At 60.3% G+C, this 16026-nt stretch overlaps 1 protein-coding gene across 1 annotated transcript; it reads right to left on the bottom strand.

The window, feature by feature from the left end:
* Positions 1–3318: 3318 nt before the first annotated feature.
* WDR87 (WD repeat domain 87) lies at positions 3319–16002 on the bottom strand. Its single transcript, XM_087940233.1, has 8 exons — positions 14554–16002; positions 14008–14175; positions 11459–13362; positions 9244–10045; positions 8461–8672; positions 7598–7935; positions 4521–7213; positions 3319–4369 (listed from the first exon to the last, which is right to left on the bottom strand). The coding sequence occupies exons 1-8, from the start codon at positions 14719–14721 to the stop codon at positions 3407–3409; spliced, it is 7248 nt and encodes a 2415-aa protein (XP_087796359.1). The 5' UTR covers positions 14722–16002; the 3' UTR covers positions 3319–3406.
* Positions 16003–16026: the final 24 nt, after the last annotated feature.

Below are 16026 nucleotides of genomic sequence, written 5' to 3'. Positions count from 1 at the left end.
CTGCCTCCCCCCAGCTCAGCTGAGAGGCTACTAGCAGATCAGGCCAAGGCCCCGTTTCCCAGCCCTCCGCTGGGGGGCGTCCCAGGCTGTTGGGGGCGCATCCCCCCTGCGGGGAGGGCAACTCCAGGGAAAGGCCCCCGCTCCCGACGCCGCAGACCCTGCAAAGGAGTCGCAGTCCTCCCGCCTTTGTCTTCTGCCAAGGCGCGAGGCCTCCCTGGCGTCCCCGTCCCGTCTTTCTGTCTGCGCTGCGCCATCCCCCGACCAAGACCCGGAGAAGCGGCGCTCGCTCAGGACAGCCTGGCCGAGCAGGCGGAGGAGGGTCCCAAGACAGCCGGCGGGGGCGGGGGGGGCTCTCGGTTCCGCGGCTGCTGCTGATACATCCGGGATGCTCTCCCGACAAAGCGGTCTGTGTGTGTGAATGGGGACGGACGGACCCGGGCCAGCCAGGTGGCAGCTCCGTGGGCGCGCGGGGACTAGCCTGCTCTTGCGGGGGCTCCGTGCTGCTCGACCGCCGCTGGCTCTGGCACCCTAGCCCGGCCGCGGAGCAGCGTCGCCCTCCAGCGCCCAGACTAGGCGTCCTCAGGCCCGGCCCCTTTCTCGGCTTGCCGGGGATTCCCTCCGCAGCTGCCCCCGCGATGGCGGCACAGCCTCCGGATCCCCGCTCCCCTTGGCCGCCCCCGCAAACCTCGTGCTTGGGATGCCCTGGCCCCTCCCGCAGCCCCCGCCCCATTTCCCGTCCGCCGCTCCTGCTGGATCCGTCAGCTGCGCGCGGGACGAAGGGAGGCCGCGGCACGCTGAGATTCGTGGGCTCCGCCAGGGCGTCCCTCTCGGGGGGCGAGCGGGCAGCACCCGCGGAGCCCGCCAGGTGGCCAATGCTACGGCTCTCCCCCTTTTATCCTGCCTGCCCGCCCGTCCCCAGTCCTCGCGCTTGGTTGCTTTCCAGAGGCCGCGGGCTGGCGGTTATTCCCAGCCTCTGACCTCCACTTTTCTCCTTCCCAATCCGAAGGAGGTTGTAGCGCAACATTTGTGGTAAGCGGCCACTTAGCGATCTGGCAAGAGCCGGTGCGTTTGAAACGGGGGGGTAGGGGCTGCCAAGAACAGCTCTCTTATTTGGCATTCCTTGCACCAAGGAGGATTTCGTTGGCATTTGGGAGGGTTGGCAAATGTCAAAGAGGCATTTTTCAAAAAAGCGCCTGGACTTCGTTTTTTGAAGAAGAAGAAGAAGAAGAAGAAGGAGGAGGAGGAGGAGGAGGAGGAGGAGGAAGAAGAAGAAGAAGACGAAGACGACCTTTGCTTCTCATTCAAGAAGCCTTCTTTGGCTCCGAACGGATGAAGCTTCTTGGATGGATGAGAAGTGGAACGCTGTCTTCCTCAAGGGGAAAAAATCCCCGTTGCCTCTTGAAAAAGCATGTTGGAGGCAACTGTAACCTGGATGACCGAGAACCTCCAAGGATGCGGCTTCTGGCCCTTGATCCTTGGCCTGGAAGGTTAGGGGGCCTTCCAAGTTGCTTGACCAGGACTCCCCAGGGGGCAAACGGAGCAGGGCTGAGACGCAGAACCCCCGGAGACCCCACGGCAAAGCAGGGAAGCAGCTGGGGATGTGAGGCCCACCTTCTCTTGGACCAAGCAGCCTGGGCTCCCCTCTTCTCCCACGGGGCTAATTTGTGTTCCAGTGGGCTTTCTAGCTGGAACTGGGACTGGAGAAAGGGAGCCAAGGGACTTCTTCGGTGCTCTCAAGGCTTCTGACAGGAGCTCTCAGGGAGCTTCTGCCCATGACGCTGCCCCTCTGCCCTCCACTTCCCAGAAGGAGGTGGCAGCGGCCCTCGGGCTAGCAGCAGCCGGGAGAGGGAGGAGGAGGAGGATCCCTTCTTTCTTTCGCCTCCCACCCATTTCCTTCCTTCCTTCCTACTTTTCCATTCCTCGAGAAGGAAAAGAAAGAAGAGATACAAACAAGAAAAGAGGAAAAACAGACTCAAAGAAAAAGAAGACAAGGTGAATGAACAGGGCATTTACAAATATCATGGATGTAATAGGAGTATATTGGTTACTTTTTGATATCTCGGTTGGTTCACATGTAAAGATCAACACAAATAATCAGTACAATGTAAATGACAACAAATGCCGTCCTGTAATTTTTGTCCAAGCGGGATCTAAGCTTATTGAGCAAGACCACGCAGTAAATTCTCCTGGATCCGTTGTCTTGCTTTCTGACTTTTGCTGTTGAGTGGCCAGCGAGGAAGGCTTCTTGGCCCGCAGATGTCACTGCCCTGCACCTGGGGCTTCCCAAGATTTTTACCAGTTTTTCAGTCAAAATAATTTTTGAGCCACCAAATTTGGAAAATAATTTCTTAAGTTTTGCCTCGTTCTTGCAAAGGGATCTGTCAACCAGGAATGGTATGACATCATCAGAGAAAAGCAGCGCTCTATAATTTTATCTGGAGGAAGAGTGATCTATTCTAAAAGTAATCTTTATCTAGCAGATTTTGTGTGGCCCCCACTTGCTCTTTTGGTACATTTGAAGATCATTTTGGTCCCAAAATAAGGTTGCTTGGAAATAATAATTCTCAAATAACGTATGATCTTTTGAAAAGAATGGATGTAACGTATGGAGTGTGACAGGTGGAATTCATATGGCTACTTCAGGAAAACAAGAGTGATGCCAGTTGAACAATGTACATTAGTCCCAAACAGAAAAGGGGTCCAAGCCCCTCTAGAGGAACACGGAAAGGATTGGCAGGTAGGGAGGCGAGACGTGTCATTGCACTCTGCCGGCTGCCTCCTGGGACCGGCCACTCCAACGGTCTCGGCGGGGGTTTCCTGGCCGCACCTTCAGGCCTCTGTGCCCAGACTGTGGTGTCTTCTGGAGATGCGAGATTTGCTCTTCCCACAGCCCAAAACATTCTTCGGTTTCCCCCCAGGAGTGCAACTCAAAGCCAGGGACCATTTTTCACCCAGCGTTTCTAGTGATCTGGCTTCACCCGTCGCATGTCACAAACACCGTCATAATGAAAATATCTCCCTGTGTGCTCAGTGTGACGATGTCTCTACACTTACTTGGCTCAGACCCACCCTAGTCTTCCTTTTATATTCCCCATCCCAGAAGGTGATCCCTGCACCTGGTTCAGTGCATATGCTATAATATAGATTGATCACACACGCGCACACACACGCGCACACACCTGCATTCTTGCCTCTGCTTGGTACAACATTTAAGTAAATAATCAAGCCAACTTAATGATCCAGGCAGATAGCCTGAATAACTAATTTATTCTAGTTTGCATAAATTGCCCACCCCCACCCCCCGCAACCCCCCAACTCTGTGAGGCTATTTTTGAAATGAGAAAAAACGCGCCAGGGAGCCTTTTCTCTGTGAGACCGAAGGGCTCCCCGCGGACAGAGCAGGAAGCTACGAGGAGGGAAGCGAATAGACGTAGAGGCTCAGCTTGGGCAGCCTCCCCTTGGGGAAGAAGGTCTTCCACTTGAGGTAGAGGGGACCAAAATGGGTGACCCCTTGCGTCTTGAAGGGCTGCACGTTGTTCTGGTAGCTGAGAGGGATGACGTGGTGGAAGGCAGGCTGTGGGGGCTGGAGCCGGGCAGAGTGGACAATCATCTCGTAGAGGGTCCTCTGGCCCAGGTCGGCCTGCGCCCTCTTCAGCCTCCAGCAGCTGCTGGACACGTACTTGCGCTGGCGATGGTCGCCCACCAGGAGCTGCTGGATCATGGCCCGCACCAGTGGGTTGCTCACACCGTAGAGGTCGAGCAGCGTGGCCGCCTGTTCCTGCCACACAGCCGCCGCCACTCCCTCCTCCTTCATGGAGGCGATGGAGAGGTAGAGGCCCATGAAGGCCTCCCAGTCCACCCCCTTGGCCTCGTCCAGGCGGAAGATGTGCTGCCGGCCACCCCGCCTGAGCATCTTCCGATGGAGGCGCCTGGTGGGCTTGGTCGTCTTGTACAGGGAGTCTTTGGGCAGGCGGTGCCCCCTTGGCTGGGGGGCGGCCAGGGCCGGGCTCAGCTCCTCCCTCTGCAGGAAGGCATGCCAGGCCTTCTCCCACTGTTGGCCCAGGGACCACGTCAGCCTCCCGTGGTCCCTGGCTGCTGCCTCCTTTCTCAGGGAGGGCTTCCTCCTGCCCGCCACCCTGGCTTCCTCCAGGGCCTCTCTCTCCTCCCCCTCCCTCTGCCCCCGCTCCCCTGCCCGGCCCTTCTTCTCCTCTGCCCCTTCCAGGAAGCCCAGCACGATGGGCCGTGATCTGAACTTGAGACACCGCTCCCTGCGCTGCTGCTCCCGTCTTTCCTGCTGAGCCCTTTCCTGCTCAGCCTGAAACTTCCCCAAGGCCTGCCTGAGCTTCCTCTTCAGCCAGGCCCTCCGGCCCTCCTCCCAGCCCCCTCCCAGCGCCCTTCCCGGCCCCCTCCTGGCGCTCCTCCCAGCGCCCTCCCCGGGCCCCCTCCTGGCGCTCCCCGGTGCTCCTCCCAGCGCCCTTCCTGGGCCCCCTCCCGGTGCTCCTCCCAGCGCCTTTCCTGGCCCCCTTCCCAGCCCCCTCCCGGCGCTCCTCCCGGCGCTCCTCCTGGGCCCAGGCCTCCTCCACCTTCCGCTGCCAAGCCCGAAGCCAGACATTGTGGGTCAGCCGCCTCTTGAGGTTCCTGGCCCGCAGCACAGCCTGGGCGGACTTAAGAAGCCTCTTCATCCGGGCGCCATACTGCCTGGGGCTGGCATTCCAGGGCTTGTGGGCCTCCACCGCCTCCTTGAGACGCCCGAGCACCGACAGCTGTTCTTCTGACAAGGCCTCCGGCCCCTGCTCGGCTTCCTTGATCAGGTCCTCGGCTTTTTGGAGCAGAGCATCCACCATCTCCTGCAGGTGTGCCGCCGAGGGGACCCCGACCAAGGATGCCAAGCGGAAGAGTTTCTGGAAGGTGGCGGAATCCCTCCTCTGCAGGGCCTCTGGCTGAGTCAGGGCGTCCAGGAGCAGCTGGGCCTGGTCAGTCAGCCCAGCCGCTGCCTCCGGAGCCTGGTCCATCTCCCAGAGGGTCACCAGGGCTTCTCTCTCGTCTTCGGAGAGGAGCCAAACGCTCCCGTCCTCCAGGGCCCCTGGGGAGCCCACCCTCTCTTGGTCAAAGAAGGGGGCCCTTTTCTCAGCCCACTCCTCTTCTTCCTGCTCCAGCTGCTTCTCCATCAGCTTTGCCTGGGCCAGCAGCTGGGCTCTCACCTCCACCAGCTCCAGAAGTCTCTCCTCTGGCATCTCCAGCATGGTGGCTTCTGCCAGTTCCTGGGCCCTGGTCTCGGCCAGTTCGCGGGCCCTCGCTTCAGCCAGTTCCAGAAGACTCACCTCATCTATTTCTATCGCCTCTTCCTCAGCCAGTTCCAGAACTCTGGCCTCGTCCACTTCGACTCTGGCCAACACGGCCAACTCCATGGCTCTTTCCTTGGCCAGTTCCTCCGCTATTACCAGCACCAGTTCCTGCAGCCTTTCCTCCGCCACGTTCCCCTCCAGTCCCTCAGCCTGGACAACCTTTTCTGCCTCCTCCAGGGCTCTCTCCATCACCTCGTCCAGCGCCTTCTGGTGTGCTTCCGCCAGGACCTTCTCCCAAGCTTCCGCCAGGGCCTTCTTTCGGGCTTCGAGGAATGCCCGGTCTTTGGCCTCGGCCAGAGCTGTCTGGTGGGCTTCCGCGAGGGCTCTCTCCTTGACCTCTTCCAGGGCATACTGCAAAGCTCTCGCCTTCAGCTCCTCCATCACTCTGGCCCTGCCTTCTGCCCTCATTGTGGCCAGTGTGTCCTCCGACAGCTGGGCCAGGATCCTCTCGGAGTCCGTTAGGAGGGGCTTCTCCTGCAGCTCCTCCAGGCTGGGCAGCTCCTCCTGGCTCCTCTCTGTTTCCTCCACCTCCTCTGCCGCCGCCTCTTTGCCTGCAGGCTGGCCGGCCTTGAGCCTGGTCACTTCTTTTCTTCTCCTTTCAGGAACTTCCCGCTCCTTTGGCCTCCAGGGTTCTGCTCCTCGTGCTCTGCCTCCAGAGGGTTCCCGCTCCTTCTCCAGGAGGCGTTCCTGCTCTTTTCTCCTGGTGGGCAACTGCTCCTTGCTCCGAGCAAGCTCCTGCTCCCTGGCCTGGGCCACGGATTCCTGCCTCTGTTTGGAAACCTCTTCCATTCTGGAAGCCCGCCTCTCGGACAGCTTAGCCAACCGCCTCGCTTCTTTTTCGGAGGCCACTTGCGGTAGCTTGCCCTCTTTAGCTCCGTGCTGCTGGAGCCTCTTCGTCTCCGCCATTGCAGCTGTCTCCTCCGCTTCCTTCCGCAGCCGCTTCTCCACCTCCTCCTGGCTGAGCTCATCCGCCCCTGAGCTGCTGGGCTCGTCCCCGGCTGTCCTCACAGCCAAGATGTTTTCCAAGCTCTCCACCGAGGCCTGGAGCCACGATTCCTTCAGTGAAAGCTTGATGAAGTCATCCATGTACTTCTTCCAGGCAGGGGTCTCTGTGGTCAGCTTCTCCTGGGAGCTGAGCAGGGCCTGGCTGAGGTTGGTCAAGAGTTCCCAAGAGAGGCTCTGGCCGGTAAGGGCGATTCGGGCGGAGGCCAGGAAGTCCTCCCCTGCGGTGCGCCCTTCGACTGAGGGGGCAATGCGCAGCATCATCAGCTTGTAGAGGTCATTGCGCCAGTTGGACTTGTCGGCCCCGTACTGCTGCTTGGGATCGATGAGGCTGCGTCGGGCAGGGGGGGCCCCCGGGGGCTCCGGGGGCAGCGTGGGGAACGTAGGCGGCTCCTCGGGGCTGGGCTTGGCCTGTATCAGGCTGCTGCCGGCCTTGGCTTTTGCCAGAGGAGGCACCACCGCCACTGCCGCCGGTGCCGCCTGTTCCTTCCGGACCTTCGTGCTCTTCAGCATCTCCTTGTAGAGCTGTGTGCGGGTGTCTCGGCGCTGCAGGAGAATGGGCTGGGCCTGCTTGCGCGGCTTCCTGAGCCTGCGGACCTCTTGGGAAGTGGTGGCTGGGACCCTGGGCTGCCGTAGCTTCTCCTTTTCACGCTGCGCCTTCTTGGCGGCCCGCAATTCCCGTGCTGTGGAGCTGCCGCTGCTCGTGGTGGGGGAACTATTGGTGGTGGTGCGCTGGCTGGGGCTGCTGCTGCTGCTGCTGCTCTCGGGGGCTCCAGGGCGTGGCGTGATGGCGCCCCCCTTCCCTCGGGCCTGCTGGATGCGGGGCAGCTTCCTGGGGGAGCCCGGCTTGGCCTCCTCAGTGGCAGCTGTGGGGCAATTGGAGAGAGAAGAGGAAAGGAGGGGGGCAGGGTGCAAATAGCAAGGCCACCGCCTGCATCAGAAGAAGACTGCCCCCACCCCCCCGGTTTCCGTCCATCCATCTCATCTACAGGATCTGTGGGAAGACAAGTGTCCTTTTCCGGAGCGGCAAGAACGGTTCCCCCTCAGAGCAAAGCTAAGATGTGCCCCCACTCAGGCTCCAGGCTCTGAGCCTACAAGAAGTTTTGGGCTGCCCCCCAACAGCCCTGTGACGTTCCCAGAGTATGGCCGCAGGTGGGTGGCCTTAGAGGCCCCACAGGAAGACACGGGGCGGGGGGGGGGGCGCAGGGAAGCCACACTGCTCCAAAGGCAGGGGGGGGGCGTATTCTTACCTCGAGCCTCGGCCTCTTTCCTGCCCGAGCGGCCAAAGAGCCCCAGCCACCGGGCCTGGTCTGTCTCTGGCCCTTCTATCTCTCCGTAGTCCTCGGTCCCTTTTCCAGAGACGCGCTTGCGCCGGGAAGGCGGGTGGTACCCCAAGAGCTGGGCCTCTGGCCAGGGGTACTCAGACATGAGGAAGAGGTTGGCTGTCAGCTGATTCTCCACGCAGGTCATCAGCCTTTGGGTGCCCTCCGTCAAGGCGTAGACGGCTTCATCCTTCGAGTCGGCCACGATACCGGCAGCTCGCACCCTGCGAGGGAAAGTGGCCCTTTCTTTCTGGCTCAGCACCATCCTGGAAAGGCAGAGAGGGAGACCCCTGTGTGAACGCAGCCGGTCCAGAGGGAGGGCCCTTCTCCATCCTGGAAACCTTCCTGCTCCACAGGGAGACAAGGTCCCCTGCTCTTTGGGACCTGCCCCGAGTGGAAAGGAAAGCAGCCGAGGGCCCCAGGCCCACCAGAGGAGCGTTCAGGTAGGCAGACCCAGGGCCCCACCGGCCCTGTGGGATCAGGCCCAGGAGCCCCTCAGCCCAACTCCTGCCTGTTTCTCACAGGGGCCGCCCGGAAGGCGCCGGGGTGCTCGGGAGCCGGGGGAGAGGCAGAGGTCCCCGTCCTGCTACTGCTGCCCCAGTTGGTCTTCAGGGCCAGGAAGGGGTCCAGCTCCCCGGCTTTAAGGCCACCCAAGGGGAACCAGCTGCACAGACTGACCGCCTACTGCAAGGCTGGGCAAGGGGCCCTTCCAGGACTTCCTCCCGGCCAGAGGCGGAGGAGGAAGAGCGGGGACACCGCTTTGGCCTGCAGCCGGGCAGGGAGGGACTCACAGGTCTTCCAGGCTCATTGCTGCCAGCCGCTGCATTTCCTGTTTCAGGACAAACTTGTCGGTGATGCCGGCCACGGAGTCGAGCAAGGAGCGGGCCAGATCCCGCACTTTCTTGTTCTCATCCAGCAGGGCCTGAGCCAGGGGCACCACTTCTTGTTCGCCCAGGAGGTCCATCTTTCCCAAGGCCTCCCAGGCTGCCAGCCGCATCCTCGCCTGGGAAAGAAGAGGGTCAGCGTTGGCCTGGACCTGGCTCAGGCCGACCCTGGTAAAGATTCCCGCTCCGTCAGCAGCTCAACCGGCTGCAGCCATTCTGGCTAAATAACAAGGTGCCGGGTACAAAATAAGCGGGTGGTGCTGCTGGTGCCCCTGAGTGGCAGCTCTCAAAGCCACCGGCCAGCTGCTCTTCCCTCTGCCTTGAACCCCCGAAGGGGAGGGCAGGAGAGAGGCTGGACACCCTCAGCATCACTTCCGGATGTTCCTGTCCAACCTGCTCGTCAGTTGCCAGCCCTGCAGCTCCTGAGCAGCAGCTGCCTCTCCCTGGGAGGAGAGGAGCTGCCGCTGCTGCCTCCTCCTCGGTGGGTCCCCCGTTGTCACTTGGCTCGGACTATACGTCCCTCCTGGGCTGAGGGGGAGGAAGAACCACCTCCTCCTCCGCTCAACATCCAACTGCCGCCCCCCAGTCATTCTGAGGAGGATGTGGACAGTGACAGCCAAGGACACACACACACACACACACACACACCGAGGTGCTCTAAGTGCCCCCAGTCCCGCCTGCCGCCCTGACCTCCTTGTGGGTTGTGTCTTGGATGAGGCGCTCAAAGGCCTGTTCCTGTATGGAGGAGGGCAGTGGGTAAGACTCGGTAAGCTGCACCAGCGCGGAGGTGCAGAGCAGGTAGGTGGAGTAGGGGACGTCGTCCATGAGGTTGAGGATGGCTTTCATGATGGAAGGCAGGCTGGTGTCGCTGGGCTTGTGCCTCAGCCAGGGCTTGGTCATGATCTCCGCCAGCAAGTCCCGGTGGCTCCTGGTGCTCGAAGACGTCTGCTTCATCTTCTGGGCCTTCTTCTTCCGCGCCTTCTCCACCACCTCGGACGTGTCCCATTCCAGCATCTGGATCTTGACCGGCTTCCTCTTGGGCAGGGGGTCCCGGCTTGACAGCAAGGGGCACCAGAGATCGGGGGGAGTCCCTTTGGGAAAGAGCTGAGCCCGGATGACTGAGTTGGGGATGTAGCCATCAGGAGCCATCGGCCAGGAGTGCCCCTCCTGGAAGCGGAGGGTCTGGAGCAAGGGGACCTGCTCCACCATCCGTGGGAGGCCACGGTAAGGCGGTGGGGCAGCGAGCTTCTTCTCCAGAGAAGACCTGAGAGCGGGCTGCGACAGGAGCTGGTATTCTACCGCAAACTCTGGCAGCCTCTCCTTGGGGGGTGGCCGGGGCAGCCCGTAGAAATCGGGGCCAGGAAAGGAGCTTGCGTCCCTGCCCACGAACTCCACCACCACAGCCACGTTCTTCTCGATCAACACCTCCTTGTGGTTGGTGAGGGGCTCCATCCGCTCAAACGTCTTGACCTGCTTGCCCACCTGCAGGTACCTGAACAACGAAGGACGGTGGTGAACTAGAAGCCGCCTCCTTCCCCGACCCATACAGCCCCATCACACCTGCCCTCCCAAGCAGGTCACCAGCAGGCGGCCACCTGCTGCCCCATTGCTGAGTTAGACTACAACTCCCGTCTCCCGGATTCCCCCCCAGTGCTCCAGGTCCCAATCTTTAATGGGAAAAGCCTCTCTTTCTCATCCCCCCTACAAGGATCTGGAGCCCACAAACTTCCCACTGCGCCCCCCCCCCCATTGGCCTCTCCTCTCCTAAATTGCCCTCCCAAGCAGAGAAGCCGTGCCTGGGCAGCCTGCAAGCCCCACAACGGTCCATGGATTCCACATTCTCCTCCCTTACTTTCGAGCAATAGGAAACTGCTGGATGAGGTGATTCCCCAGAGTTGGGCCAGGTATCACACAGAGGAGACTCAACAATATATTTCAATCCCAGATCAGCAAATTATGTTGGAATTCCTCAACGAAAATCTTTGAAGAGTTTAAGCATTGGAGACCCTGCCTGAACAGGATGTGCTCTGTTAAGCATGAACTAATTCAAGAGAAATAGGACAATGTTCTCAAGATAGGTTGATCTAAATAAAGCTATGTAGCTCTATGATGCAAAGAAAATCCACATTAAACTCAGAGAGTACCGATACAATAATTGGACCGGCCAAGTTAATTACCTCCCATGTTAATAAAAATTACTTAGGCTGGAATGCAGAGATAGAAATACATCCACGAAGATGTAGCTGGGCTACTGGCTCAAGAAGCATGCAAACAAGAAACATGGCTGATCCTGGAGGGAAACCTTCGTCCATGGTTCCCTCTGGTCTGAGGCTCTTTGTGCTTGTGAAGAACCCAAGCAGAAGCCCCCTGAGATCTAGCACCAGGCCCTCCAAAGGTCTGCAAGCAGGACGCTCTTCCAGCCCAGAGGTCCCAGGAAAAGCTTCAAGGCTCAAACTAAGGTAGTAAAAAACTCGGAGGGATGAGTAAGAAGAGCATTCGGTGTCTGACGTACGAGAAGAGCTTCTGTGAAAAAGCCAGGCCCTGCGAGAATCACACTGAGGCAAAGCCCTTGGCGCGGAGTGGATGTGGGGAAAACTTTTGGCCAAGGAGCAGGTTTGCGTCCACTGTCCAACTGGTACAGTAGTAAAAAAAAAAAACTACAAAAAGCAGAGAAAAGAGAAATCTGCAGATATCTGGAATACGCAAAGGCAGATATTCTCCAGAAAAAAATTATAAAGCACCAGAAAATTCAAATCCCAATGCCTGTTAAGCCAACAAGCTGCAGATACATGACATAGAAGATAGAGATGATAGATAGCCAAATACATAAAAAGAGATAGACAGACAGAGAGACAGAGGATAGATAATTTTAGCCACCCCATCAAAACACAATGGAACCACTTACTTGGGCACAAAGACAATATCGAAGGTAAGAAGGAAGCAGGGAAGGAAGGGCAGGGGGCGTTCAACCACGTCATCCCTTACATGGTGGGTCAACAGACTGGCAAGATGCTTCCTTGGTAGGTACGTAACACAGGAGATGAAGTAGATGTCCGTGTTGCAGCCAACCACCAAGTCCCCCCGTTGGTTGGCAAAACAGACGCGGCTGAACCTGAGGGTGGTGTCAAACTCCACCAACATTTTCCCCAGGATGTCCCAAATGCGCACGGAGCCATCTGAGCCACCAGTCACCAATATGCCCAGAGTGTGGCAGTAGTCGAAAGAGGTGATGGTGCTCGAGTGCATGGCTGCTGTCTCCTTCCAGAAGGGGTTCTTCTCGCCAGGAACCAGGGATGCCTGGCGCCACAGCCGCACTCGGTTCTGCTCCGTCAAGGCACAGATGTAGCCGGGGATGAGCAGCAGGATGTTGATCCGGCAGCTGGTGCTGGGAATGACAACCAGAGGGAGCACCTCCAGGAGGCGGCTCTTCTTCAGGATCACTTCCGAGAGGATGATGTATTCGTCGAGTCCATAGGAGCAGAGGAAGGCGGCTTCCCGTGACTGGTACGACAGGTACCCTGACCCTGAGAGGCTGCTGAGGGCCACCACGTTGCCATCGTGCAGCTTGCGACCGCCCATTCGATACAGCTGCTGAGTGACTGAGCGCACTTTCCCACTCTTGAACCCGCTGAAGATGAAGCTGGTGGTCCGGCCATTCAGGTCCAGACGGCTGTAGGCCAAACACAGAACCTTGTCGTCCAAGCTGTCTGTGGTGCGCAAAATGTACTTGGCTGGGCAAGGGTTCTTGGTGGTATCCAACACGTAGATGTCACTTGTGCCCATCGTCACCAAGAGTTCCTCTCGATCTGGGTCATAAACATAGTCCAGAGCTTTTTCTAGCAGCTGGAAGGGCCAGGTAACAAACAACATTTCTCCTGTCACAGGGGATAAGAATCGGACGACTCCATCTTCAGTGGTGGCCAGGAGGCGGGCCTTGTCTGGGCCACACTGTACGCGCACCAACCTCTTGAGGATCGATTTGCTTCTGTTGAAGAGCTGGTAGAAATTGTTGACGGTACGGATGGAGAAGGTATGCAGGGTGCGGAGGAAAAAAGTCTCCTCGTTGAGGAACTGCATCTGGAAGACCTCCTCTCCGATGTCCACCCGCCGGAGAAGCTCGCAGGTCGTCAGGTTCCACTCCTTCAGCATCCCGTCCAAGGAGGCCGTCATGAAGCTGTGCACAGCGATGCGGATGATTACGTTGCTGATGGCACTCTGGTGGGCCTTGACCTGTTTGACGTGGGTCCCCGTCTCGAAGTTCCACACCTTGACATCCCCAGCCAGGTCTCCCGTGTAGAGGAAGCTCTGGGGCCAGTAGGCAGCACAGCAAGTGAGAGAGACGCCTTGGCTCATTGGGAAGGTGCGGATCTGGGCTTTGGTTTGGTAGTCATACACTCGGATGATGTTCTCGCAAAGGGCCACCAGCATCCTCCGCTCCTGCTCCACCCTGAGAAAGTGCACAAACTCACCCGTTGCCACCCACACTTCCTGCGTGACGCTCATAGAGGGGACCTCCAGCATCAAAAAGGTCCAAAAGGCCACCACGCCGATGGCGCCAGAAATCACTTCACATGTTTCGGGACTGTAGCACAGGCTGGTGACCGAATAGGGGGAAGACATCTTGGAGAGCAGCTTGAAGTCCCGGGTGTGGTCTCCAAAAAAGCGGAAGTGGATGTCATCGCAGTAAGCCACAAAGAGGTGCCCATGGGGGACGTAGATGACGGTGAGGACCCCCGGGTGCTCCTCCAAGGTGTACATCTTCTCGGTCACTGAACTCTCGTCCTCTAGGCTGTAACTCCAGACACGCACCTGGCAGGGAAGAGGAAGGGCTGGAGTCAGCACGAGTGGCCAAGCCCTTCAGCCCAGCCCAGCTTGGACTTCCAGGGCGGAGAGAGAGGCAGGATGGACAGAGCAGAGAGCCCCCTCCTCCGCCCTGCCTGCAGCGGGGCCATAGCAGGAGGCTGGGAAAGAGGGTCCAGCCATTTGCTTGGAGGGAGGAAAGGGATCTGGGAGATCAGACTACAAGGGCCTTGGGACCTTGGATCCCACCGCAGTCTGAGCATCTTTGGGCACAAGGAGGAAGGACTTGGTGATGACTGTGGCCAGCAGGACTGGGGCACAGGGGGCCGGTTCCCTCTTGGGAGCGGGAGGGCTGAATAGCTCAGGGTTGCTCAAGCCGGATTGGAGAACGCAGGACCAGAGGGGGCAGCCGGGTCGGGTTAGGTGCAACCAAGGAGGCCCAAGGGCCCGCTGCCCCTGGGAACAGCAGGGCCAGGAAAGTTCCGGGTGCAGATACAGAGAGGGTGGCTGGCAACAGCCCACCAAAGGAGCCTGCTCTGCCCAAGCAGAGATCCGAAGGCTCATAGCCGAGGCCTGCAGGCAGCCGTAGAAGCTCTGGACCCTCTTGGGGGAGCCACTTTCGAGGCTGGGGGGCAGGGCCTCCCTCGCACTCACCCTGCTCCGCTTGGCCCTCCTCCAGGTGAACGAGGCAAAGAAGTTCCCCCACTCGGTCGCGTAGCAGCAGAAGAGAGGCATGTAGTTGGGGAAGCAGCTCTCCCGGAAGACGATGCTGGGCCTGTCGCTCAGGAGAAAGGGGGTCCCCTCGGCCCCTTCCGGCAAGGCCTGGGCCGAGGGAGAGAGAGAGAGGCGCTGCTCAGGGGGGGGGCGCTGGGGAGGTTGAGGAGGGGGCAGCAGTCCTGAGCGAGGGGCAGAATCCAGAGCAGTAGGGTGGGAGAGCGGGAGGGCCGGCTACTGGCAGAGCTGCCTCCTCTCCCGGGTCAGCCAGGCCAGGGCTGCCGCCGCCTCCGCCTTCCCCCCGCATGGCTTCAGGGACAGCCAGAGAGTCCGACAATCCCCTTCCCAGGATTCTGTCCCCCATTCCCCTCTCTTTTTCAAGAAACCGGATTCTTTTGAGACCGTGGCCTTGACCCCCCCATCCTGCCCCATGGCCCCCTCCCACTCTGGCCAAGAGGACTCCCAGACTGGCTTCGGGAGCCTCACCTTCTGCAGCTCCAGCCTGCCCCTAAGTTGGTTCTGGAGCTCCTTCCACGGAGGGGCGACACGGATGGGGCCGTTCAGCATCCTGCCTCTGCTGGCGCCCTCCCTGGTAGCCGCCTGGGAAATGTGGATCTGGCCAGAGAGGATGGCGGGCATTGGCTCAGTTCTCATAGAGCTCCACCATGGTTTGTGGAAGAAGCCACCATGGCTTGGCTATAAACCACAGCAGCTGCTGGCTTGATCCCAGGCAGCCCCCGAAAAAGCGGAAGAGGCTCAGAATGGGGTGGGGGGGGAGCTGCGGAGGGGGCCACGCACGGCTCCAGGTTCTTCTTAAGCAAAGAGTGGCGGCCATGATCCTCCTTTTCAGAAGCTTTTCCTCGGCGGCATCCCAATCTCCCTTTCGGCACTGACGGGGTCTCCCCTCCAGGGACCCCCATCCTGCTTAGAGCTTTCTTTGTTTAGAAGAAAGCTAAGCTCCCTCGTGGCTGCAGGGGGCGGCCACCTGGGTGGCATTGGCGTGGAGGGAGACCGGCCTGTGGCAGGAGGGGCCCTGCGCCCGCGGTGGGGGGCTGGTGGGCACTGCCCAGGAGGTCTCCGGAGTGGGGGGATGGGAGGCCATGGGAGGGAAGGCCCAAAGGACCAGGAATTACTTGCCTGGTGCCTTGGAATCCCGGGGGAATCCCAGGAGGGCTTTATGACATCACAGCATTCCACCCAATGGGCAAGGAGCCCCTGGGGAAACCTCCGGATTGGCGGGCCGGAGAAAGAGCCCCGCTAGGAACCCTCGGCGGTTAGAAGGCCGGATCCTTCCCGGTCCCACGGGGCCAAATGAGGCGCTCCGCTTCACGGGAGGCTTGTTCCGGAGGCCAGGAAAGTCTCTGGCCCGAAGCGCTGCCTCCCCAAAGGGAAGCCGAAGGAGCCGAAGGGAGGCTCGGGGAAGCTTCCATCTCACAGACCAAGAGCGCAACCTCCGTCCCGGCTGAGAGCCGCCGCGGCTCCCGGGAGAAGCGGGCCTGGCCCGTGCTGGGCGGCCCTTTGCCCTTCCTCGGCCGTCTGCAATTGGCGCCGGCTCCTCGGCGAGGGGCGGGCGGAATCCGAGCCCGAAGCGTCCGGAGCGGCATCCTCGAGCGCCGCGCTCGCCTGGGGACCCGCCCGGGGCTCGGCTCCACGGCCAGGGCGGAAACTTCGCGGGAAACAAAGGCCGCCTCGGGATTAGTTCGGCCCGCCGCCCCCGAGGGGAGAGAAAAAGCAACGCCGCTCTAAGGCGGCCGCAAGGAGACCGAGAGCCGGCAGCGCCCGGAGGGAGCCCCGAGGTCGGGAAGAAGGCCGCCCTCCCTCTCCGGCGGCCGCGGGGAGCCCAGGGAGAGCCCGGCCCGGCCCTTCCAGCCGGGCTCCCGCAGCCGCAGCCGGACGCCGCTCCTGGCTCCCGCCGGGCAGAGCGGGCCGGGGACGCGGCGCAACGGGGCGGCCGGGCGA

Source organism: Pseudonaja textilis, chromosome 10, assembly GCF_049901715.1.
Source record: "Pseudonaja textilis isolate UNSWEBS1 chromosome 10, rPseTex1.2, whole genome shotgun sequence".
Classification (NCBI taxonomy): domain Eukaryota; kingdom Metazoa; phylum Chordata; class Lepidosauria; order Squamata; family Elapidae; genus Pseudonaja; species Pseudonaja textilis.
The sequence above is the reverse complement of the archived record's forward strand: the minus strand, read 5'-3'. Positions and strand labels throughout refer to the sequence as shown.